This window comes from Ochotona princeps, chromosome 8, assembly GCF_030435755.1.
Source record: "Ochotona princeps isolate mOchPri1 chromosome 8, mOchPri1.hap1, whole genome shotgun sequence".
Taxonomy (NCBI): domain Eukaryota; kingdom Metazoa; phylum Chordata; class Mammalia; order Lagomorpha; family Ochotonidae; genus Ochotona; species Ochotona princeps.
This window is the reverse complement of record NC_080839.1, coordinates 10,577,939-10,602,289: the sequence shown is the minus strand read 5'-3', so window position 1 is coordinate 10,602,289 and position 24,351 is coordinate 10,577,939. Positions and strand designations below refer to the sequence as shown.

Below are 24,351 nucleotides of genomic sequence, written 5' to 3'. Positions count from 1 at the left end.
AATTTTTGAAATTATCAAAAAACCCAACAAATACCTCTGGCTCAAAGGATTCAACATGTCAGAAACTTCGCCTTCATCCTTTACTAAAATTCTTTCCATTAAAAAGGACAACGCTCGGGTGAGGCGTGGGCCACACCAGTGCAGTGGGCTGTCACCATTTGGGGGCGTTTGCCTCCCAAACTGAAGTCCAGGTTTGAGCCCCCCCCCCCCCCCCGCTCTACTTCTGATCCAGCCTCCTGATAATGCATCCTGGGGGACACCTGCCATCCACCCAAGTGGACACCCGACGGAGTTCTGGCTTTTGGCTCTGACCTGACTCAGCCCTGACTGTTTCAGACGTTTGGGGAGTTTGAAAAAGAAGATGGAAGATGTTTTGTTTGTCTGTCTGTCTCTGCTATTCTTTTCAGGTAAATGAAAAAATACAGAGTTAAAAAAAAGGGAGGAGGGAGATGAGAGGGTTAGACTTAAAAAGTTATCTAAGCTGTAAGTGCAGAAGAGATTCCTAATTTTACTTTTCAACCTTTGTAAGTTAAAATGTTTGACTCTTAAAATAAGTTTTGAGATAATGATCAAAGGCACAGTCTCTAACAGTTAAACTATTAAAATACTATAGTAAGTGAAATGCCCTCTGAGTATTTTTGAAAACCTATAAATTTTCTTCTATTGTAGTTGTATTTTTGGTTAGTTTAGAAACTTCAGTGGTTAGAGGCAGGAGTTTCAGAATGAGCACCCAACTATCCAACGAAAGAAACAATAAAGATTAACCTCTGAATGACAACTTCATGTACTGCACAGAAATTCCAAGAGACTATGTATAAAAAAATCTTTCTCCAGAATTCTTAAAACAACCCGTTTCGTGGCAAAGCAACTGAATAAATCAGATACACTCATCAGGACCATTGGGGGGGGGGGTTGGCGCTGTAGAGATCTACAATAAATTATACAATCCTACAAGTCTCCAAACTCTGCCCTGGGTTGACTTTCCACATTTCAAAAAACAAATCAAATTTCCTTAAAAAAAATCCAAAGAAAACCAAACATTGTCATGGGAAAAAAAGGCAACTTTAGAATAAACAAAACAATTGGTTTAATATTCTGAAAATTAGGGCTAACTGTGCAGCACTGTAGGTAAACCCACTGTCTGCCAGGCCAGCATACACAGGTGCTGCTCCACTTCTGGTCCAGTTTCCCACTAATGTTCCCAGGAAAGCAGCAGAGCATGGCTCAAGTACTTGGGACTCCTGAACCCATGAGAGAAACTCAAAAGAAACTCCAGGCTTGTGGCCTCAGGCTGGTTCAGCCCTAGCCACTGCAGTTTAGGGAGTAAACCAAGTGAACGAAAGACAGCCCTCTGCAACTCTACCTTTCAAACAAATAAATCTTAAAAATATATATTCTGAGTCATAGCTTTTTTTTTGGAAAAGTGATAAATATGGCAATTTTCTTACCAATGAAGCCCAACTGGGAAAACTCTAGAATCATCCAGTCCTCAGAGGAAAGTTGAAGTGCAAAATTTTTTATGGTGTTAAAGTAATTCTGTTTGACAATAATATCATCTTCAAGCTAGAGAAAATTAAAGTTACATTATCTTATCAAAATACAAGACATACATAAGACATTCTTGGCATGCAAATATTTAAACACACTTCTATCATGAAAAATAAATAAAAGCTATAAACAGTTGGAAGCTGGCTTTCAGGCTAGAGGTTAAGACACACATGTCCCCTCTCAGAGCGGCACTGATTCTTAGCTCCAGCTCCTGACTCGCGTCCTGCCAAGGCAGGCCCTGGGAAGCACTAGGCTCCTGCTCCCCGTGTAGGACACCTGCCTCCTGGCTCTTGTGGCCCAAGTCTGACCATTGCCAGCAGATGGTAACTGAACCAATGAATGGGAAAACTGACTCTCTCTGTCTCTCAAATTTTTAAAAATAATTTTAAAACAATGAAAACAAAGCATATGTAAATTAAGATAAAATAAATAAAACCAGAAGATACACACCACAGGTCACTAAGCCACTCTGTGCCTATAAGAAATGAGATGGAAACAATATTGACATAATAGTATTACCCACTTCCCTATCCCCCTGAAAAAAAAAAAGAAATGAGGCCACTCTAAAGCATACGTTTGCAGATCTGTCTTTTCTTTTTCTTATAGAAAAAAAAAATGTCTGAAAGTATTCAAGATTTTCTGCTTTTCACAAAATATATGCAGCCAATTAAAGTTAAAGAAAAGCCCTGAGCTTTTCTTCTCTGTCCTGAGGTCACCAAGGGGCAAAGCTATCATGGATATGCAACACTTGCAGATCCATATACATAGTTCCCATCTTCCTTTTCCATTCTAATAAAACAGGTTATGTAACTGATATTTTTCTCTTATGGTATCACTACTACCTTTTAGTAAATATGTTTAAATTATGGAATTCAATAGATGCACCATATTCCCTAGAACAGACAACTATAATTTATTCAGCTCCTCCCTTGCTGTAGGCGGACGTTACCTGATTTTTACCAAGCAGTACTGCAATGAATAAACTTGCATCTACATAACAGTGCACTTCATTTCAGTAGGACAGATTCTCTTTCTGTATTATTATAGATATCCACACCATATTTCAGAAGAAAAGGTAACAGCCCGCCCAGTGGCATTCCCAGCAGTCAGTGGGTGGAGCTCTCATCAACCTAGCTGGGGGTGACAGAGATCAGCAATCCTGGTCACACACAAAGGTTTTCCCTTTGACAACTAATTTTTAAAGCCAGAAGAGTACTTTAATATGTTATAAAATGTTTCCCTTTTCTAAATTTCACACTTTTTACTACCCCATTTTGGATTTGACTTTTCATGTATTTATGTGCAATGAGCTTTCTTCTTCCTATTTGTGAAGAAATGGTAGTATAATTTGAATAGATACACACTGATTCACTTGCCAACTAATTGCTGTGCTTCTATTATGTCTTGGACACTGTCATAAGCTCTGTAGATACATCACCCCCCCACACACACATACACGGTTTATGCACTTAGAGCTTTGAAAAGAAGCTGAAGGGACAACCAGACAAACCACAGAGCTATGCTGGCATTTAAATTGCTTTTTATAGGTGAGATGGAGGCGAATGCTTGGCACAGAAAGCCAAGATGTTGCTAAGATGTTGGTCTTTGCATAGTCCCAGTCCTAGCTCCACTTTTTGCCCAGCTTCCTTAAAACAGGGGGAGCACTGTAAGACATTGACCTTGGAATGGTTCTTGGGAAAGATACCAAAAGCACGGTAATAAAAGAAAAAACAAATAGGATTATATCAAGCTAAGAAGTTTCTGCACAACAGTGGAAACAATTCACAAGGAATCAACTAATAGAGCCAGAGGAAAAATTTGCAAAGTATGTATTTGATATATCCAGAATATATTAGGAGTTTAAGAAATTGGAAAACAAAGATTGCCAACAAAAATACAATAAAAAAAATTTCAAAAAAAAAAAAAAAGAAATTGGATGACAAAACAAGTAATATAGTTAAGACATTAACCAAGGAAATAAATATTTTTCAAAAGTAGAAATAAAAACGGTCAACAGACACATGAAAATATTCTGAGGATCACTAACTATCAGGAAAATCCAAATAAAAATCACAATGAGGCATTATTTTACTTCATTCAGAAAGGCTATTATCTGCCCCTCAAAACCAACAAACAAGGCTGTAGAAAAAAGGTGTACTAAAACGGTATTGATGGAAATATAAGTTAGTACCATTCAGGAAAAAGTATGAAGTTACCAAAATAGACATATTGCATCATATATCGCACTTCAGGGAATATATCCAAAGAAAATGAAGCCAACAAATGGAAAAGATACCTAATATTTTCCTATGGTTATAGTGGGTCAATTCACAATAGTAAAGCCTCGACTTGGATATTCACCAACTGGTGACTGGATAAAGGAAAATGTGTAATACATGATCAAGTATTATTCAACCATGAAAAAGAATGAAATCCTGACATTTGTATCAAAATAGGTGGAACTGGAAATTATTGTTTAGGTGAAATAAGCCAACACAAAAAGATAAATATATATTTTCTATCATGTGGAAGTTAATATATATATTTAGAATATAAAAACTGTGGATGGCATGCTATTTGATATTTATAAATACTGTCTTCACTAAGTTATATCAATTATATGATAATACATCCTTCTTTCACTTCTAATACTTGTCATGTATCTTATTTTATGTGATATTACTTCTCCTATTTTTCAAGAAAAATAGTATATATGACTAAGTGTATCATATCTTCTATATGAAGTGGCTATGGCAAATGTTAAAAACTGTTAAATCCTAAATTTTAAAATGCCTCTAAAGGCACAGATTACATTGTGTTCCATAATTATGCTTAATTGTTAATATTTTAATGAAAACTTTGTGAGATAAGATTTGTATGTATGTATATATACTCAAAACATAAATTCAATAAATCACATACATAGAGAAATTTAAGACCCTTTCAAACACAGCACCTTGACATTACTGTCTGTTCTAATGGGAAAATAAGCACAAAGAAAATTTCATTTAACAGTTTTAATGCTAGTACTAACACCGATATCACACTGATATTTGGAACCTATTTTGTATATACCTCAGAGTTTAAAAAAACAAACAAGCTCCTCCCCCCCCCAAAAAAAAAAACACCTATTTCATTAGCAACATAGCCTTTTGGGCAGGAATTTAGTTTAGGAGTTAGGACTGCAGTTATAGTGTGTCTGGCTTGGATCCCCAGCCCTGGCTCCTGGCTCCAGCTCCCCACTAAGGCTGATTCTGGGATGTGCCCGTATTCCTGCAACCTGCGTGGGAGACATGGCCTGAGCTCCTGACTCACGGTGTCAGTCCGTCCAAGTCCTTGCCGCTGTGGTACTGTGAAATGGCAAACAGGAGCTCTGACTCTCCACCCCTCACATTATAAGATGCAAGAAAACAAAATCAACTTTCAATGTAAAATAATACACACATAAATTCAAAAACACTGAGAATTCTATAATCTTACATTTGAGTCAGAAATATCAAGACAAATTCATAATCTTTTTCTCTGAAATACAGAATACCCTTTTCCCTGATGCAACCCTACAAGCAAAGAGCACAGCAGCAATGAGCATTTCAGTCCCCACAAACCACACACCTCTAAAAGGATTAGTGCTCCCTGGGCACCGACTGATCCTGGATCTGAGACAGGAGATGGGTGAGATGATCAGAGAGCATTATAGTTACTGAGGAAGCATACAAGAGCAAATCTGGACAGATCCTCATTGAATTATGACGCACCAACAAAGAACTACGACTGCAACACACTGAGGAAATTTAAAAATCCGTAAGTTCATGATAATTTTGAAGTGGCCAACATTAGAGAATGGCTAAAGTACTACCTTTAAAAATTAATAAAGATCTAAGTATTTTTTCTTCCTTCTCTTTGTGAGCTGTTTTATAAAGGCAACCTAATGGTTAATGAAAAAATCCTTTATAGAATTCAAGCTGATGAAAGTACTACAAGTTAAAGAATTAGAAAATCACTATTTAGAAACTTCTAATGATCTAGAGTAAAATTATCTGTGGATGTTGAAATGATAAGCAGAATGGCTGCTGAGATGGCTGATGACAGAAGAGGCTGGCTTGCCGAAGCACTCCTTTGCTGCATTATCACAGAAGGCGGGACCATCTGACCCAGACGTGATGCAAAGGGCTGCACAGTACACCTGCCAAGTACCCAGGTCATCTAGCAGCTCCCAAGGAGACACTCTCTCAGTGAGGCCTTGTATGATGCTATCAGTGGAAACCTCATTCTAAGCCACAGGCATAGCATTTGGGATCGTTATCTTTTTCCTTTTACCTTCAGGTACATTTCTGTGATGATCATAGAGTAATTCCTGACTCACCTGCCTTTGTAACAGCACCACTTGAAAGTCCAGGATGCGATATGTTCCCAACACAGGGATCTGTCAGGGTAACTATGCAGTCTAGGATAAATTTTACTGCTTGTTATCCCCCAGTACTTCCCATTCTAGTTTCCCCAGATCTTCCCAGGTGATCCCTATCTTTTATAAACATTCTAAACTGGAGCCGGCACCGTGGGGTAGTGTGCTAAGCTGGCACTTGCAATGTTGGCATCCTTTATCAGAATATGGGTTTGAGTCCTGGTTACTCTTACGATCTAACGTCCTGCTAACACAGCTGGGAAGACAGCAGAAGATGTCTAAGGTACTGGGGTCCCTGTCACCCACAAAGGAGAGTCACAGGAAGCTCTAGACCCCTGGCTTTGGTCTAGCCTACCACTAGCCATGTCAGCCGTTTGGGTAGTGAGTCAGCAGATGAAGATCTCTGTTTCTTTGTCTCTTCCCCTGTCCCATCATCTTACCTTCCAAATAAATAAATCATGGTTTTTAAAAGCATCCAAACCTAACCTTCAATTGAGAAACTTTCAGGCTAATAGATTTCTCCCCCAATGATTTGGAGCTCATACTAAACACAGTAAGAGAACTTCACACAATCTGATAATGTGTGAAGACTTAAATGTAAAGTAAATATTTCCCAAGGCATAATTTTTAGACAAATATAATTTCAATAATATTCACTGAACCCGGCTTTGAGAGTTGCTAAATTAGGAACAATCTAAACGACCAGCAATAAAGTTATAATATCTGAATAGTAGCATTTCAAGAAGCAATTTAAAATACATATCAACTTTACCTGGCGAATAAAGCTATCTATCCTATGTTTACTGATGGCAAAAGGGGTTATCAGACAGCATGTATCATTGTGCAATATTTATTTTAGTTATACATTGGGCAACAAGATGCAAGAACAGGAAACTCCAGACTTCCTTTCCCCCTCTCCAAGGGACACAGATTAAAAACCATTCAGGAGCCGGAGCCCCTCACTGAGGCACAAAGCTGCATGATTAGGAAGAAACACATGACTCCTTCCTGGGCAGATAAAGCAGACAAACATCCAACACTTCCACTCTGGACGATGCACTCCATCTATCTCGTCCAAATCCAAGCAGTGACAAACAGGACACCTGGGCGCTCACCAAGAACAAAGGCCACCCACCGACACCAGAGGCTACAGTAACACATATAGACACTAGGTGGAGCTCCAGTACTTTCATATTACTTCAGTATAAGCAAGCCCGCACACACCTGGAGGAGCTCCTGAAGAAAACCAGCAACCCTCATCCCCAGATTGTATGTACAACTCCAGAGTGGATACCACCTTAAAAAAGACACAAGCTGGGCCCAGTATAGTAGCAAGTGGCTAAAGTCCTTACATTGCACGTACCGGGATCCCATATGGGTGCCAGCTTGTGTCCCCACGGCCCGCTTCCCATCCAGCTCCCTGCTTGTGGCCTGGGAAGGCAGGCGAGGATTGCCCAAAGCCTTGGGACTCTGCACCCACGTGGGAGACCTGGAAGAAGCTCCTGGCTCCTGGCTTTGGATCAGCTCAGCTCCGGCTGTTGTGGCCACTTGGGGAGTAAATTTGTCTTTCCAATAAAAATAAACAAATCTTTAAATTTAAAAAAATCACTCAAATAATTCAAATTTGTAATTAGAATGTTACAGTGAATGCTACAGAACAGAAAAACTGAAGAGATCCAGAACAATTATATCACAACCAAATACCCTAGAAGAAATGAATTCCTAGGAACACATAACTTGACAGGACTGAATCATGAAGAAATAAAAAATGCAAACACATTGTGTGCAGAACTTATAGGAGAACAAAATCAAGTAAGAGAAAGCAAAGGCCCAGAACATTTCACTAGAGTATTCTGATAAACATGGAAAGAATTAAGACCAATCCTCTTCAACCTCTCTCCAAGAAAAGCAATGGAAAGAAGTTTCGCACATACTCTAGGCCAGCATCACTCTGAAACCAAAAACGGACGAAGACGAAATAAGACTGCAGGCCAATAACCTCATGAAAAATGGTACAAAAATCCTCAGCAAAACACCAGCAAACAGCGGGAAACAGCACGTTCAAAGTATTACACATAAAACAAGACATAGACCTGCAATACAAGGATGTTTCAACAAATAAAAGGTAATTAATGGTGGGCATTTGGGGAGCAGGTAGGAAAATCCCAAACCCTATGGAACTGCACCATTAAATTTTAAAAAAGTAATGAATGGTAATACATGTTCACAAAACTGAGAAAACACATGATCATCTCAACTGATACAGAAAAAGCGTTTAGCAAAATCAAACATACTTTCATAAAATACTCTACAAATTTCAAGGAAATCATCACCTCAAAATAACAAAAGTCCTATTTTCTTATAAAAAGCCTACAGTTAATGTCACCCTAAAATGGTAATATGGTGATTCATATCAGAGCTTTATTCTAAGGTCAGGAGTAAGATGAGGACGCCTATTCTAACCATAATATGGTACAAGAAATCCCAGCTACAGAAAGAAATTTTTTAAAAAAGGAAAAAGAAGAAATCAAATTTAAAAAGAAATAAATAAGATCACTGTTTACAGATTGCATGATCTCCATACATACAAAAGCAAAAAAAAAAAAAACTATTAGAACTAGTAAGTAATTACAACAAGGTTTCAGGATACAAAATCAGCACATAAAGATTGGTCATATCTCTGTACATTAACAATGATGAAACCCACCCCATCAAAAAAAAAACTGGGAACTAAGCATTAAAGAAGAATAAAATACTTAGGAATAAATCTAAGGAGGTAAAAGACCTGATTACAATAAAAACTACATGACTAAAAAAAAAATGAAGGAATACAGAAATAAAGACATCTCATATGAATTACAAGACTGAATATTAAAAATATATATACTGGGCTCGGCGGCGTGGCCTAGTGGCTAAGGTCCTCGCCTTGATCTCATATGGCCGCTGGTTCTAATCCCGGCAGCTCCACTTCCTCTCTGTCTCTCCTCCTCTCAGTATATCTGACTTTGTAATAAAAAAAAAAAAAAATTTTTTTTTAATATTTAAAAAAAAATGTATATACTACTCAAAGTTATTAGATTTGGCCTTATCAAATTCCCTGTGGCATTTTTCATAGAAATAGGAAAAAAATCTTAGTCCTAAAATACACATGAAATTTTAAAGTATCCCAAAATCATCAAAATAATCTTTTTTAAAAAACGATATATTTATTGTTATTGGAAAGTCAGATATACAGAGAGGAGGAGAGACAGAAATGAAAATCTTCTGTCTGATGATTCACTCCCCAAATGGCTACAATGGCTGGACCTGAGCCGATCCAAAGCCAGGAGCCAGGAGCTTCCTCTGGGTCTCCCACATGGCAGGGTCCCAAGGCCCTGGGCCATCCTCAACTGCTTTCCCAGGCCACAGGTCAGGAGCTGAATGGGAAGCAGGGCTGCTAGGATGAGCATCAGTGCCCACATGGGACCCTGGTGCATTTAAGACGAGGACTTTAGCCACTAGGCCACATGCTAGACCCATCAAAATAATCTTGAGAAAGAGCAGAACTGGAGGACTCACACTTCCTGACGGCAAAATATCCCAGAAAGCAATGGTAGCCAAGTCAGTCTAGACTGGCATACAGACAGACAAATCAACTGAATCAACAGAGACTAGAAGTCAACTATTGTATATGTAGTCAAATGATCTTCAACAAGGATAGCAGATTACACAGTAGGGAAACAACAGTTTCTTCAGCAAATGGTGTTGAAAAATTGGATAACTCACACACCTAAGAAAGAAACTGGAACCACGTTGCTTTGTGCCATACTCAAAAATTAACTCTAAATGGACTAAAGCCTCAATTATAGAGCTAAAACTGTAAAACTCATAGAAGAAAACAAACACTTCTGGATTTGGAAATAGGCAAAAAAAATGTTGAAACAGACAACAGGACTACATCAAACTGAGAAACTTCTGTTGTCAAAGGAGAACTGGAGAAAACATTCGTAAATCATGCATCTGATAAGGAGTTATTATCGAGCCCTCAAAATGAATTACTATAGTACAGCAATGAAAGTCAATACTAACCCAGCTGAAAAACGGGCAAAGGACTTGAACAGACAATTCTCCAAAGATGGTCAAAGGACCAACACATGGAATGATGCTCAAGACCACTGATCGTAAGACAAATGAAAATGAAAACCACAATGAGGTACCATCCGAAATTCATTAGGATCAACTCTATTAAAAACAACAACAGAGGACTACAAGTGCTAAAAGGATGCACAGTGATTGGAACCTCTGTGTATACTGTTAGTAGGAATGTAAAATGGTAATGTCACTATGGCAAACAGGAAGGAAGGTTTTTAAAAAAATGTAAATAAAACTGTCAAACGACCCAGCAGCGCTACTTTAAGGTATATATGCAGAATTCAGAGCATGATCCTAAAAAGGTATGTGCACACTCGTGTTCACTGAAGCATTACTCATTATAGACAAGGCAGCAAGTGACCCAAATGTTCCCCAAGAGATGCCTGGGTATATAATATATACTCTATCTATTTATCTATCTATCCATAAGTTGGTTATAAAATATGTAGTTATATATATTACCTTAGCCTTAGAAAAGAAAGAAGTTCATCACAGATTACACATGCATAATCTTGGAGGAGATTATGAGTAAAATAAGCTTGTCCAAAAAGGACAAATTCAGGTCTACAGCTGTGGCTGTTGTTAGATTATTAACTGACCCTGCTTTGGGGAAGTTTCCTTCATTTCCTGAATATTTACTCTTTCTATACTCAACCAAAAAAAAAAAAACCAAGTTTCTATTATTTCCTCCCCTGAAGAGAAACCTAAAATAAAATTTAAAACAATGTAACTACACTTCAAAATTCTCTATATGAAGGTCTTAACTACAATGTATTTACTTATAAATTGATCCTAGAACAAAACCAGCAATGCTCAACTGCAATAATACTTGAGACATGCTAAGGTAAAACGCTTATTATTTTGAAATTAAAATAAGACTTCTTCTAAGCTATTTCAAGGAAATGTACTACTCACATCAAGGACTTTGTGTTTTTACATGCAAAACTCCTCAATGTGAGATCTTATCACTTCCTTCTCTCCCCAACCACCCTGTCCCTCCATCAGCTGCCCAACTACTTCCTTTCTGAGTCAGGCACCAACATCCCTTTTTGCCACCTTCATCAAAATCTCCGCCAGGGAATGATACAACACATTTTTAGAATGTCAGACTTAGTGTATTATACTTCTCCAAGGTATCTAATTTCTAAACAAGAGATAAAGATCCTATTTGGATAAAGAATGAAGAGAATTGTGGGATTTAATGAAGCTTAGAAGAGCTTCCTAGAATTCATTAAGGGGCTGTTACCTTATTATTATAGAAGTAGTCTACTCAATACAGTAGCATCATGGAGATGCTGCTAAAATTAGAGCATCACAATTAAATGTCAACTTAATTACCTTCAACATAAATATAGTGTATTGTATTGTGATCTACAAAAATCATTTTTGTCATAAGACCACTTGAACAAACTACAGAGAAATCCTTCTTTTAAAACTGTCAAATAATTAGTATATGTGCTGCCGAAGCGAGCACAAAACTGTCAAATAATTAAATCTTAGTTCTTTTTAACAGTGGAGAGGATTAGGAAAGAGAAGATGGACGAAGGGGAGAAAAAAAGAGGTGGAGATCAGTACATGTCACCCCCTCGAGGCAGATGGTGTCTGCCTGGTCTCAGGAACAGAAGCTCAGAGCCTCCCTTCTCAGGCGTCACCTCTGATGTGACTCTGAGCTTACAGAGCCGAGAGAGCTGCTGTTTCCAAAACTGCTTGTTTTAGAAAATGCTAGCGCTTACAAGTATGGAACTTACCTGAATGTAATATATGCCCTTCTCCTGAGCATACATCATTAGAAAACAATAATCTAGATTTTGCTTTGTTCTCCATCTGAAACAAACATTTAAAAAAAATTAATCAGAAAAAGAAACCAAATTATACAATTTAAAAGTTGAAGACAGACTAAAATGAAGTGAAATAAAATTAGATGTATAAACATCAACTGTCTACATAGAATACACATGACTGCATACATGATTATATATGTGTGCATATACATATGAGTTTCTATATATTTATATTTGAGATTATGAATAAAAACACACAACTTTTTTCTAATGAAGACTTCATTAAAATATATGTAAGAATATGAAGTCTCAAAAATGTCCTTCAAGAGGCCAGTGTTGTGGCAAAGTGGAAACGCTGCTACGTACAGTGCCAGCATCCCACCTGGGCGGTAGTTTGGATCCCGGCCACTCCACTCGTGGTATAGCTACCTGCTAAGGCACCTGGGAAGCAATGGAGGATGGCTCAAGTGCTCGGACTCCTGTACCCATGTGGGAGACACAGAGGAATCTCCTGGCTTTGGCCTGGCACAGCTGTTGCAACCACTTGGGGAGTGAGCCAGGGGATGGAATATAAATCAATCAATCATTTTTCTGTTTGTCTTTTAAATGCATCCTTTTTTAAAAATGGCCAAAGGAAAAAGGAATACACCATAACTAAGTCTGAGAAACACTATGCACGTATTTCCTTTCTAGAGAAACGTTAGCGTACTCCAGGCACTGAAATATGCAGTAATGAAGGCCTGTGTTAAAAATAAAACTTTAGGGGCCCACCCTACGGCACAGCACTTTAAGCCACCACCTGCGACACTAGCATCAATATCAGAATGCTCCATTTCTGATCCAGCCGATGATGCCCCCAGCACTTGGGCCTCTGCCACCCACACAGGAGACCAGAAGGAGTTCCAAGCTCCTGGTTTCGGACGCAGCTTGCAGCCCTGTGGGGAGTGAATCTGTAGACGGAAGATCTGTGTCTCTTTCTGTAGTTCTGCCTTTCAAATAAATATTCACTTTAAAAAAGGGGGGGGGGGGAAATATCCTTTAGATCACTATTTTCCAAATATCATCAAATTGATGCTTCAAAATTTAATTTTTGGAGAACACCACCCTGTTATCCAGAACAGAGCATCTAGGCAGACATTTGTAACATTAGGTCCTTTCAGTGAATTCCTGGTTCCGTCAGAAATACACTGACCAAACCGAATAAGAGATGCAGTCCTCAAAGCCAGTTTAGGAAAACACAATAAAACAGAAGCTTATGCTTAAGAAAACGTCTCCAGAATATTTCCCACAAGTTGTCCTGAACTTAATTAAGCTCAGACAACTGAGTGTATGAAGAATATTTTGTCAAATTCAACACTAACATTTTTTTAAGATTTATTTTATTTACTTAAAAGGTAGAATCAGTCACAGAGAGACAGAAAGCTAGAGAGATCATTCATTCTGTTGGTTCACTTCCCAAATGACCATAAGTCAGGAGAGGGTCAGGCTGAAGCCAGGATGCAGGAGCTCCCTCAGGGTCCCAAGCACTTACACCACCTTCCGGATTTGAAGAGGAGCAGCCAGGACTTGACACTGTGGGTGGTGGCTTAACCAGTTACACAACATGAGTGCTCCCTCCCTCCCCACTCCCCTACCCCATTTCCTCCACCAAAATGTTTTTAGCTTGATAAGAATTCCATTCATGAGATCTTACACTTACAAGGATGGAGGACTATACCTGGCTCACCTGATTCTCTCTTTAGAGTCTCCAAATGTCTCCTTTAAATTTGTTAAATCAGGATAATAACTTTCAGGAGGCGATATGACTTCTAACAAGCCAGAACTGATTTCTTTGAAAAATCTGTAATGAGAAAGGTTAACTGAGTTATTTAAGTTCTGTTGGTTTTTAATCTTAATGCTCACTTTACTGTTGCTTAACAGAAAACACATCCTCAATCATTTGGAGCGGGATATAATATTTTGGATACAAGGTGTTAAATTAAGTAGTTCTTCTATGGTTTTATTTGTCAGAAAATGCAAGCTTTCCAATGGCTCAAGGTTTTTGCTTAATATTTTTGTAGCATAGAAAACCCAGCCCAACTGCAGACATTACAGTCTTAAGAGGTATTAGAATTTTCAAAAAATAAAGTCCAGTGAGTGTGTGCATAACTGTACATTTATGCTAAAATCAAAGCTCCTTGATTTTCAGGTAACCTTTATGGGTAACAGACTGTCATTCTAAGCCAGTGTTTCTCAGCTTGTGATTCCTTCTCCAGATGTTTCTGTCATCACAGCTGTGGGCAGCACTTAACACCTAGTGGGGCTTTGCTAAACATCCTACAACACACAGGATAGCTCCCACAACAAAGAATTATCTGGCCCGAAATGGCAACAGTTCTGAGGTTGAGAAACCCTTTCTAAAGGGATGGGTGGGTGTGGGTGTGTGTTTTCAGAATTTTATTAACTCAAATGTAATTTCTCTCACATTTGCACGAGTCTCTACAATGTACGAATGGCTTTACAGAAATGTTCTAAGGCTTAGCTGCACTCTTTCTCTGGGCTTACTTTCCTGTGCATTTAGAAAGGAGTAAATTGACAATCATTGTGTTAGTCCCATAGACCTTTCCATGTCATCTATTGGAGAGACCAATAAAATGCTGCTCTGTTCCTTTATTTAAGAAATCTATTCCAAATGGTGTGTCTATAGCTTGCCTAGTAATGCAGCACTTGAAGAAAATTTAAGCAAGTGGATCTTAAATTATGCATATTTTAAAATATTCAATTATGCATCTTGATAACCAAATATAATGTTACATTATTTTAAATCTACAGTGCCTTCCAAATTTTTGGTTCCCTTTATCTTTTTTTTTAAAAATAGAAGGTAGGGCTCTTAGGGATGAAAACATACAGAATTCAATGAAGAAATCAGTTATCAATGATAATTTCATATCATTATCAAAAGTACCAGGCAATATTATATGATAATAACACGCCAAATTTACTAAGCTTATCATCTGATACCTGCTGTGTGCCTTACTCATAGTGAACTGGTACTCCATCTTTGCCAAACAGATGAACTGATTTAGACAGTTTTAATTTGAGGTAATTTTTTTTAAATGGCAACTTGACTGGATTGAGAAATACTTTGGATTCTAGCAAAGCATTATTTGAAGTATGTCTGGGGTGAATTTCCAAACAAGATTAACATGAGAGTCTGAGTGGGCTAGGCGGACTTAGCCTGAAGGGGCAGGGATCCTGAAGGTCTGGAGAGCCCAGAGAATGCAAGCTGACTGTGGGAACCAGACACCCTTGACTTTGGCCTTAACCCTCAGTGGCTGGCCTTCGGACTTCCACATTTACACCACTGGAATCTCAGTGGGCAATCAGGCTTTGGCCTCACACTTGCACCCTAGACTGTCCTGGAGAAGCCCTTTGTGTTTAACTGAGCCATGCTACTCCAAACTGCTGATGACCCTTCAGGGACTTCTCAGCTGCCATAATCATAGGAGCTGATTACCCTAACAGAGCTCCCCTCATAGCCCTAAACGCAGTCTTACAAGTTCTATATCCCTTGGCAGCCCTAATTAGTACAAAGCAGAAAATTTGTTTCATACATTGGGTTGGACAAAGATTAAGTAATCTTGTGTTATGCTGTTTTCATTGGCTTCAAGATTAAGTACTGTTATTTGACAATGACAAATGACAAACTTACTGACAAATGACATTCAAGTCTTTTTTATAATGAAATACACCATTATCCCATGAGATGGTTGGATATAAACACCAACTTTACAACTCCGTGAAAGTCCAATGATGGATGGTCTAATAATTAGTAAAATTCCGAGCAATGAGCTACAAAGGGAACATGTGCTTTTAGCAAAAAGCCATAAAATAACAGTAATTAAAATATTTTCATTTCAATAATTAAGACCAACTTACTCTTTCTCCAGTTTGGCTATAACACCATGTACATAATCAATATCTGTCTGGGAAAGAAAAAACATTGTACCTAAATTCATGTTTTTAAAATTTTGTTCAACTTTTAATATTGATCTTAGATCAATGATTAAAATATACATTAATTTTTCAAACAGCATACGTGATTTGCATTTCCATATTGTTGTATTGTGTTGCACAATTCATTGTGTACTTACTGATACTTACTGATACAGATCTGTAGATTTTACAATTTCGGTTGTCTATGTGCAATTCTCTGGAATAACTGAGCACAGTAACTATTTCCTCTAAAATAAACTAGGTAGTAATGAGTAGTGGCACTGATATATATACTATCAACAAAGGTTTTCCTGCTTGGACTCATAAAGGCTAAATTCAGATGTGACTGCTATTAGACTATCCAACTTGAAGTAAGGCATTTCTCTGAACTTCAGTTTCCCATTCTATTAAACAAAATGAAAAAGGTGAAAGAAAGTGATAAATCAGGGACTATAAGATAAGTTGGTAAAATTATGTAATAAGGGTTCCATTGTTACACTTTAGGCAGTAATAATTAATACACATTAATACACTCATACTGAGAACTCAAAACAAGAGGTTAGAAATGTTTATCAGGGTGCCAGAGCCATGGCTCAGCAAGCTAATCCTCTGTCCCAGAGCACTGGTATCCCATATGCGCGTTGGCTCATGTTCTGACTGCTCCACTTCCTGCCCAGCTCCATGTTTACATCCTGGGACAACAGTGGAGGATAGTTCAAGATCGTGGGACCCTGCACACAGGTGGAAGACCTGCAGAAAAGCTCCTGGCTCTGAATAGGCTCAGCTACGGTCACCTGGGAAGTGAGCCAATGGACGGAAGATCATTCCCTCTTTGTCTCCTTCTCTCTGTAACAATCTTTCAAATAAAAAATACATCTTGAAATGTTTATCAGACCCGTATACTTTTAAATTATGAGCAAGTCAAAATATCACATTTGCTACTAATTAAAAATACAGTGACAACTTATATTTAATCAATTAAAACACAACAAGACATAAAACATGGTTTATGCTTAAAAAAAAAAGATTGCAAAAACCATACTGAGGAAAGCAAACACAAAGTTACAACTTACTCCTGGAAATTACAAAAATATCAAATGATTAGAAAGGTACTTCATGACAGGTTTTCTGGAAAGATATTTTACTGTTAATTTGCTTATTTAAAGTAATATCAACTTTCGTTGCTGAGTTTAAAAACTTAGGCAATAGGATTACATCCTGGAGTCAGAATTGTAGCATAGCACATAAGGCCACCACCTGCAACATAGGTATCCCCTATGGGTAACTCTTCCAGTCCCAGCTGTTCCATCTTTGATCTAGCTCCCTGCTGATGGCCTAGGAAAAGCAGAAGATGGCCAAGTGCTTATGCCTCTTCCACCCACACGCAAGCTTGGGAGGAGGCTCCTGGCTTTGAACTGGCCAATCCCAGGCCACTGCAGCCATTTGGAGCGTTAACCAAAAGATGGAAGATTGATCTCTCTCTCTTCTCCCTCTCTCCCTCCCTCAACCTGTGTGTGTGTGTGTGTGTGTGTGTGTGTTACACGTGTGTCTCCTGCTGTCTCTGTAACTCAAATAAATAAATGAATCTCTAAAAGAACAAAGACCCTATCCTTCAATAGCATTAGCATCATGACACAGAGGTTTAAGCAGCTTGCAACTCCCTGTTGGAGCATCATTTCAAGTCCTGTTGTCCTACTTCCAATCCAGCTTCATGCTACTGCACCTGGGAAAGCAGGAGATTGCCCAAGTACTTGTGCCTCTGCCATGTTTGTGGAGACCAGGATGGAGTTCCTGGCTCCTGGCTTCAGCCTGGCACATACCTGACTGCTGCAGCCATTTGAGGAGTGAACCAAAAGATAGAAAATCTCTTTCAAATTGCCTTTCCCCAATCTCTCTCTCTCTTTCTCTCTCTCCTTCTCCCTCTTTCTCTATATCACTCTTTCATAAATAAATCCTAAAATGAAAAATCATAAACTTCAGCTCGTAAGAACTGTTAAAATTAACTGGAATATTAATCAAAGCATTCTTTGTTTAGTGATCTCTTCTTAACAAATTATCATCCATGTCTGACCAACAAATATCCACTCATCAGGCTATAATTTTAGTGAATACAATTTACTACAGTTCATATAAATTTTACCGTACTTAATAACTCAAAACTCAATTGGATAAGCATTTAATGTGCTGATGATCTGCCAAAAAAACAAGAAAATAAAAATGAATGAGACCAGCTTCCTAAGCCCAATATACAATCCAAGCAGGGCAGCCAGAAGAAGGTTCTGTGATCACAGATGAGTTCGTTATAACAACACATAATCAGGTTTACAAAACAATGTGATCCAAGCACAACACACATAATCCGTTTGCTGCCTCTGAGTAACATTTATGAATAAGATTCAACTAAACAATGCAATTGATAGTGCTTTTATCCAAGAGAACCAAGCCTTGCTGGTAGGTAGTACCTGTGAGGACTAATCTCAGACTCCTCTGGAGAAAGTCAAACACACTAGGTCTATGAGCACATGACCTTCCAGCAAAAAAAGAGGCAGTTACTACGATCCTGGGGCTTGCTTTCAGAGAATTTGAGGTAGACTTTTTCCACAGATATTTTAAAAGGCATGTGGAGACTATTCAAAAGGTAATAACATAACCTGAATTCTGAACGTGTATCTGTGAACTCAGAACTGGGACATGAACATTCCACTGACAGGTGAACATTGTGCTTGGGACAGGTGGGAAGGAAATCAGGTACATAATACAAAAAGAGGAAAGAGTTCTTTCCCTTCCTAGAGAATCAAGTGCTCTTCATAGTCAAGTAAAATGAAACACTGTTATTTTAAGATCAAGAGAAATTAGTGATGTGTGCTACAACATGAACCTTAAAAACATCACACTAGACACCAGCATTGTGGCATAGCCAGTAAAGTCACCACCTGTAATGTCACCATCCATGTGGATGCTGGTCCCATGGATACCACCTCAGGTCCAGTTCTTACTAATGGCCTGGGAAAAGCAGGAGAAGATGGCCTAAGTTTTTATGGCCCTGCCATTCACGTAAAAGACCTGGATGAATCTCCTAGCCCCAGCATGGCTCGACTACAGCCCCTGCAGCCATCTGGGCATTGAACCGGAAGTTGTAAAACCGGTCTTTTTTTTTTTTTTAATCTGTTTCTCTTTCTGTAACTTCTTTCAGTAAATAAATAAATCTTTTAAACACACAAAAAAACACACTAAACGAAACTAAATCACTAAATCAGTCACAAAGGACCAAGTCATATTATGTGACTATATTTTTATGTTATATCCCTAATAGAAAATCTATAGGGAAAGAAAGCGGATGCCTAGGGCTCAAATTTCCCACCATAAGAAGTTCAACTAGTGTCACCACAGGTCAGTTTATCTTTTGAAGACCAATGGTCTACAAAATTGAAGATCAACAGAATAAAAATGGTCTCATTGCTGCTCTGCCACTCCTCCCCATATCCCAAGCAGATACAATGCCAGGCACAGTATGTTCCTAAGGCCAATTTACACAAGGGAAAAGAACCAGATGCAGTTCACTGGCATTGAGGTGTGTCCTGGAAAGCCCTGCCCAGTGTCACTTCATGAGGAACACTGGGAGTGGCGGCACAAATGTACCATCTGGGGCTAAATGCGAACAAAGAAGAGAGGCAGAGGCCTTAGTGATGAACATGCGGGTTTTCGTGACATCTCTGTTCTCGGGCCAGCTGTGACCCTTGATCGTAGACAACTATTGTCTGCATAATCCATCCACGAAGCTGAATTGTTTGCCCTCAGAAAAGTGGGCAGTTCAACCTAGCTTGAATTTCTAGAGGGCTATTCTCCAAATCTTGCTTTCAAGTTCTCTCCAACAATCTCACCTAAACACACAGATACTTTCACTCATTTTACAGAATTAAAGGGGTCAGACCTGTTTGATCCAGTCTAGGAGGAGCAGCAACTTCGTAACTCAGCGAAAAACCCACACTGTGGGTCTATCCTGCCAGGGAAGTGAACCTCAACCCTGCTTCTCTTTTCCTAGCCATGCCAAGCAGCAACTGAGCCTAACTTCAGAGCCCAGCTTGCAGCCCTGTCCAATTATGGATCCCAAATAGTGGAAACACCTGTCCGGTGAATACCTCTTGCAACCTGCCTGATCAGAAATCATCCCAGTGCCCAGCCAGTCGTTCTGACGAACAGCACAGCCAGTAGCGCTATGCAATACCTGAACAAAGGTAGTCACACAGCCAATTACAGAACTCATCGCAGGCTCTGTCTGCTCAGGGCTCGTCACCAGCTGGCCCTTTCAAAACTGCAGGTTAAATTGCGAAGTTCTATCCCTGCCAAAGAATGCTTACAAAGGCCTCAAGAAGGGGCTGGCTCCTCAAATGTGAAACAAGCAATGCAAAACCATAAGGATCTCTAACAATTAGGGAATTAAAAAAGAAAACTAACAGAGCTCTACTAATGGAATAAAGAAATGGAGCTGTGTGTAACAACTGCCAACAATTTAAAAATCCTCTTAAAGTAGTTCAACTGTGGTGTAAAGAGTAAAGCTCTGCTTGCAATGCCAGCATCCCATGTGGGTGCCAGTTGCTCCACTTCTAATTCAGTTCACTGCTACTGGCTTAGGAAAAATAAAAGGAAGTGGGGAACTGGCCCAAGTTTTTGGGCCCCTACCCCCACGTGGGAGTCCTGGCTGAAGCACCTGGCTTTTGCTTTGGACTGGCTCAGCCCTGGCCACTGCGGCCACCTGGGGAATGAACCAACAGACGAAAGGGATCTCTTTCTCTGTCATTATCTGACCTTCTAATAAATGAAAAAACTTTTTTATATAAAAAAAAAAAGTAGCTCAGGGAGCCACAAGGATATACAAATAGAAAATTAAATGAACTCTTGAAAATAGATAAAAATATAAGAAGTTGAACAAACAGGAACAATAAAAATGAACCAAATAGCAATGCTAAGGAATTTAGATTGAACTTACAACTGTTGCTGGAGGACTACACCGCTGTTATAATATGGGAGGAATGGTAGGATGGGAAGGTGAGGAAGAAAGCAGGGAATCCCTACACCTACAACACTGTATCATGTAAAGTAATAAAATTATTTTTTTAAATGAATGAACTGAAAAATGTACTAGAAGGCTTGAAGAGTAGACTCAGAAAAATGAATAAATGAACAGCATTTGACATTACCCAGTCAGAGAAACAAAAAGGAAAAAGAACTGAGGGGCTGATGTTGTGCCATAGTAGGTTAAGCTGATGCCTGAAATACTGGCATACAGCTGCCAATTACAGTAAGTTTCCCCACCTTCAGTTAAGCTCCCTGCTAATGGCCTAGGAAAACAGGAGAAGATGGCCCAAGTGTTTGGGCTCCTGGACCCCACATGTGAGACCCAAGTGGAGGTCCCAGGGTCCTGGCTTGAGTGTGGTTCAGCCCCAGCTGCTGTGGCCATGTAAGGGATAGTGAATCAGCACATGGAAAATCAGCCTCTCTCTCTCCTCCTCATAAACCCGCCTTTCAAATAGTTTTGTTATTGTTGTTCTTATGCTTGTTAAATAAAAAATATCTGAAAACCATAGGAGATCACGAGACCATACCTTTGCAAAACTGGAGTTGCAGAAGGAGAAAAAGAGGCGGCACCATTTGACACAGTGGTTATGATCATCTTGGAGGGCCACAGCTTGGCAAGGGGCTGCCTGGGCACCAGTGTCCCATACAAGCAAGGGTTCCAGTCCTGGCTGTTCCACTTCAGATTCAGTTCCCTCTAATGTGTCTCAGAAAGCAGTGAAGGAAGGCCCAAACCTGTGGGCCTATGCCACCCACACAGCATACCCAGATGGAGTTCCTAGGCCCTGTTTTGTCCTGGCCCAGCACCAACTATTGCTGCCAGCTGAGAGATGAACTCTGTCAGTCTCTGTTGTAAAGCTGCCTTTCAAATACATACATTTTTTTCAATTGCAAAAAAGAGATAAAGATGGCATTTATATGACAAAGGGGTCAAGAGAATATAAGAATTGTAAAGATATTTGTTCCTAATATCAGACATCTAAATGCACTAAGCATATACAAAATCTAAAAGGAGTGACAGACTTCAAAACAAAAATCATGGTTACCAAGGAATTGCTGTTGTGGCTGATCATAATCTCCTATGTGAGTACTGCAATCATTCAGCATGCAACTGCTTCTTCATTTCTTTACCAGCCTGTGAAGTTTCCTTTATGCATGTGTGGACTGATGCATCAAAAGCCTCAAAGGTAGTTGTGTGTGTGTGTAAGACTATCCCTTCTCTAACTCTGAAACTTCCAGATGCTGTGTTTCAGATTCTCCCTTCTGTGAGGTGAGCTGGACAGCAGAAAGCCGGAGCAACCACAGTGCTCACTGAATTTCTGCCTTACTCTCAGGAAATGACACGTACAGGTGCTATCCAATGTTTCAGAGTGGCTCATGCGTATATTTTCTCCTGTTTTTTAGCTGCTTGTATCAGGGAGATAAGTCCAGTCCTTGTTAACTCCATTATGGTTGGAAACATGACACCTACATAATAAGGAACCAACGATAACTCAGTGAAGACAATTTGTATAAGGGACAAATCAAAACCTAAAAGGATAGGCATGTGCCAGAATGGGGCTGGCAGTTTGCAACAAACTTTGTTTGTCTAGGACTCAGAAAAGAAGATCCATCAAGTGATGAACTTTGTACTTTAAATGCGATGCAGACAGACACACACAAATACCAACATTAGCCTTGTTTATGAAACCCACAAGTTGTTGAAAGACAGTAAGAGTTAAGATAGAGGAATCTAAAAGGTTAGACAAAAGAAAAGAAAAAAGACCACTTCATTTGCAAAGCATCTGTCACCAGCCTTTCCTTCCACTAGACAGTATGCTGATGCTACAGCAATGGCTCTCAAATGGCTCAATCAAAATACAAATGTCCATTTTTTCACTACCTGTAACCACCTCTATGAAAATTATCTTAATTCAAATATCACCTGGATTACAAAAAAAAAAAAATTTCCTAAGCATTCTCTTTGCTTTTGCCCTTAAGAAAGCAGCCAGTGGGATCCTTTCAAAAGTACTCCTGTTATTCTTGCCAAAAATGTACAGCACAAATGTCATCGTGAGAAAATATTAGATCCTTCCAACGACATTCTACAAAATATCTGGCCAGTACTCAACAACGCGGCCACATTCATGAAAGAAGAGTCTCCTCTCCTTTCAGGGCGTGGTGACCATGTCTGGCAGTTTGTCAGTGCTTCTGGATTCCATCAGCTGTGCACTCGGCTGCTTGGCACATCTGACCGCAGAAATCCAAACACAACTTGTCAAGCACACTAGACAACCTTGCTTACACCATGCACAGTCTGTGACAGCAAAGAAACCCAGGACAGAAACCTTGTCCTATCCCCTTGCAGATTTAAGTATATATAACTGTTCCAGATCCCTCTGTATACATGTATATATAAATATAAAACATAAAATGTAATATATACATAGGACTCTAACTACTTTGTATTTTAATAGTTTGATGAAATAGAAATGTTTGGCCAAGAGGAAACTTTGGCTTGGATGTGGGCTTGGGATTCTTTTTTTCCTCCTATGCTAAATAAATATGCCTTAACAATCAGCATAATTTGGGAGCTGGGGTCTTGTTTGAGTGCCAAGTGCATCTCTTTATGGCTAAATTTCTTTCCAAGCTCAGTTACACCTCCAGACCCATCACTGACCATCTGCCTTATTTATCTTACAGCTGCAAATGTGACAGAAAAGAAGAAGCGAAGAGGCCAACAGACTAAAGGTACAAAACTTTTTAATTTGAAGTTACCTAGGTAAATGGTAACAAAACTATTCCCACTGTAGTTATTAAGATGGCCTGGGTGAACTGAATAGAGAGTTCACTCCAGTTCTTACTTTACAGGTGGCTGTGTCTCTAAATTTTTCAGAATCACTGGCCGCTTCAGTAGAGATCATGAAGCAAATGGAAGGTCTGGCAGCAAAAATTACCAGCTGTTCCACTTCCGATCCAGTTCCCACTAATGGCCTCTCTAAAGCAGCAAAAGACTGTCCAAGTGTTTGGGCCCCTACCACCTATGTAAAAGATTCAGATAGAGAGATCCCAGCTCAGCCCTGGACATTATGGCCACCTGAGCAGTGAACCAAAAGGAATAAAAAATGTCTCAACTGCTTTCCCTCTCGCTAACTCTGACTTTCAAACAAAATTACTGAATCTTAAAAAAAAGAAAAAAAAAGGAAGGAAGGTAATACAAGTGAGGACAAAGAAATTCTGGGGAAAAAAAGCAAATCAAAAGTAAGTGCAGGGCACAAAAACCTTATCAAGACTTATCAAAGTCAGTTTAAAGTAGACCTTGTACAGGTAATGTTCTCACACTCTCGAAGATGTAATATGATTACAGATGTTGGGTAACCAACCCAAAGAATGGATAGAAGAAATCAAGGCGAAACAACACTTGTAAATACAGCTTTTTAAGTAGTTTACTTCTAGAAGCAT

At 39.1% G+C, this 24,351-nt stretch overlaps 1 protein-coding gene across 3 annotated transcripts in view; it reads right to left on the bottom strand.

Annotated features, from left to right (window-relative positions):
- The window catches only part of MGAT4A (alpha-1,3-mannosyl-glycoprotein 4-beta-N-acetylglucosaminyltransferase A), a 96,847-nt gene that overhangs the window by 17,354 nt on the left and 55,142 nt on the right, over positions 1 to 24,351 (bottom strand). For all 3 annotated transcript variants that reach the window (XM_058667541.1, XM_058667542.1, XM_058667540.1), the window contains 4 exons: positions 15,781 to 15,827; positions 13,589 to 13,702; positions 11,830 to 11,905; positions 1,449 to 1,563 (listed from right to left, as the gene is read on the bottom strand). In XM_058667541.1, the coding sequence (XP_058523524.1) occupies positions 1,449 to 1,563; positions 11,830 to 11,905; positions 13,589 to 13,702; positions 15,781 to 15,827 (352 nt within the window). The remainder of the gene's footprint in view (positions 1 to 1,448; positions 1,564 to 11,829; positions 11,906 to 13,588; positions 13,703 to 15,780; positions 15,828 to 24,351) is intronic.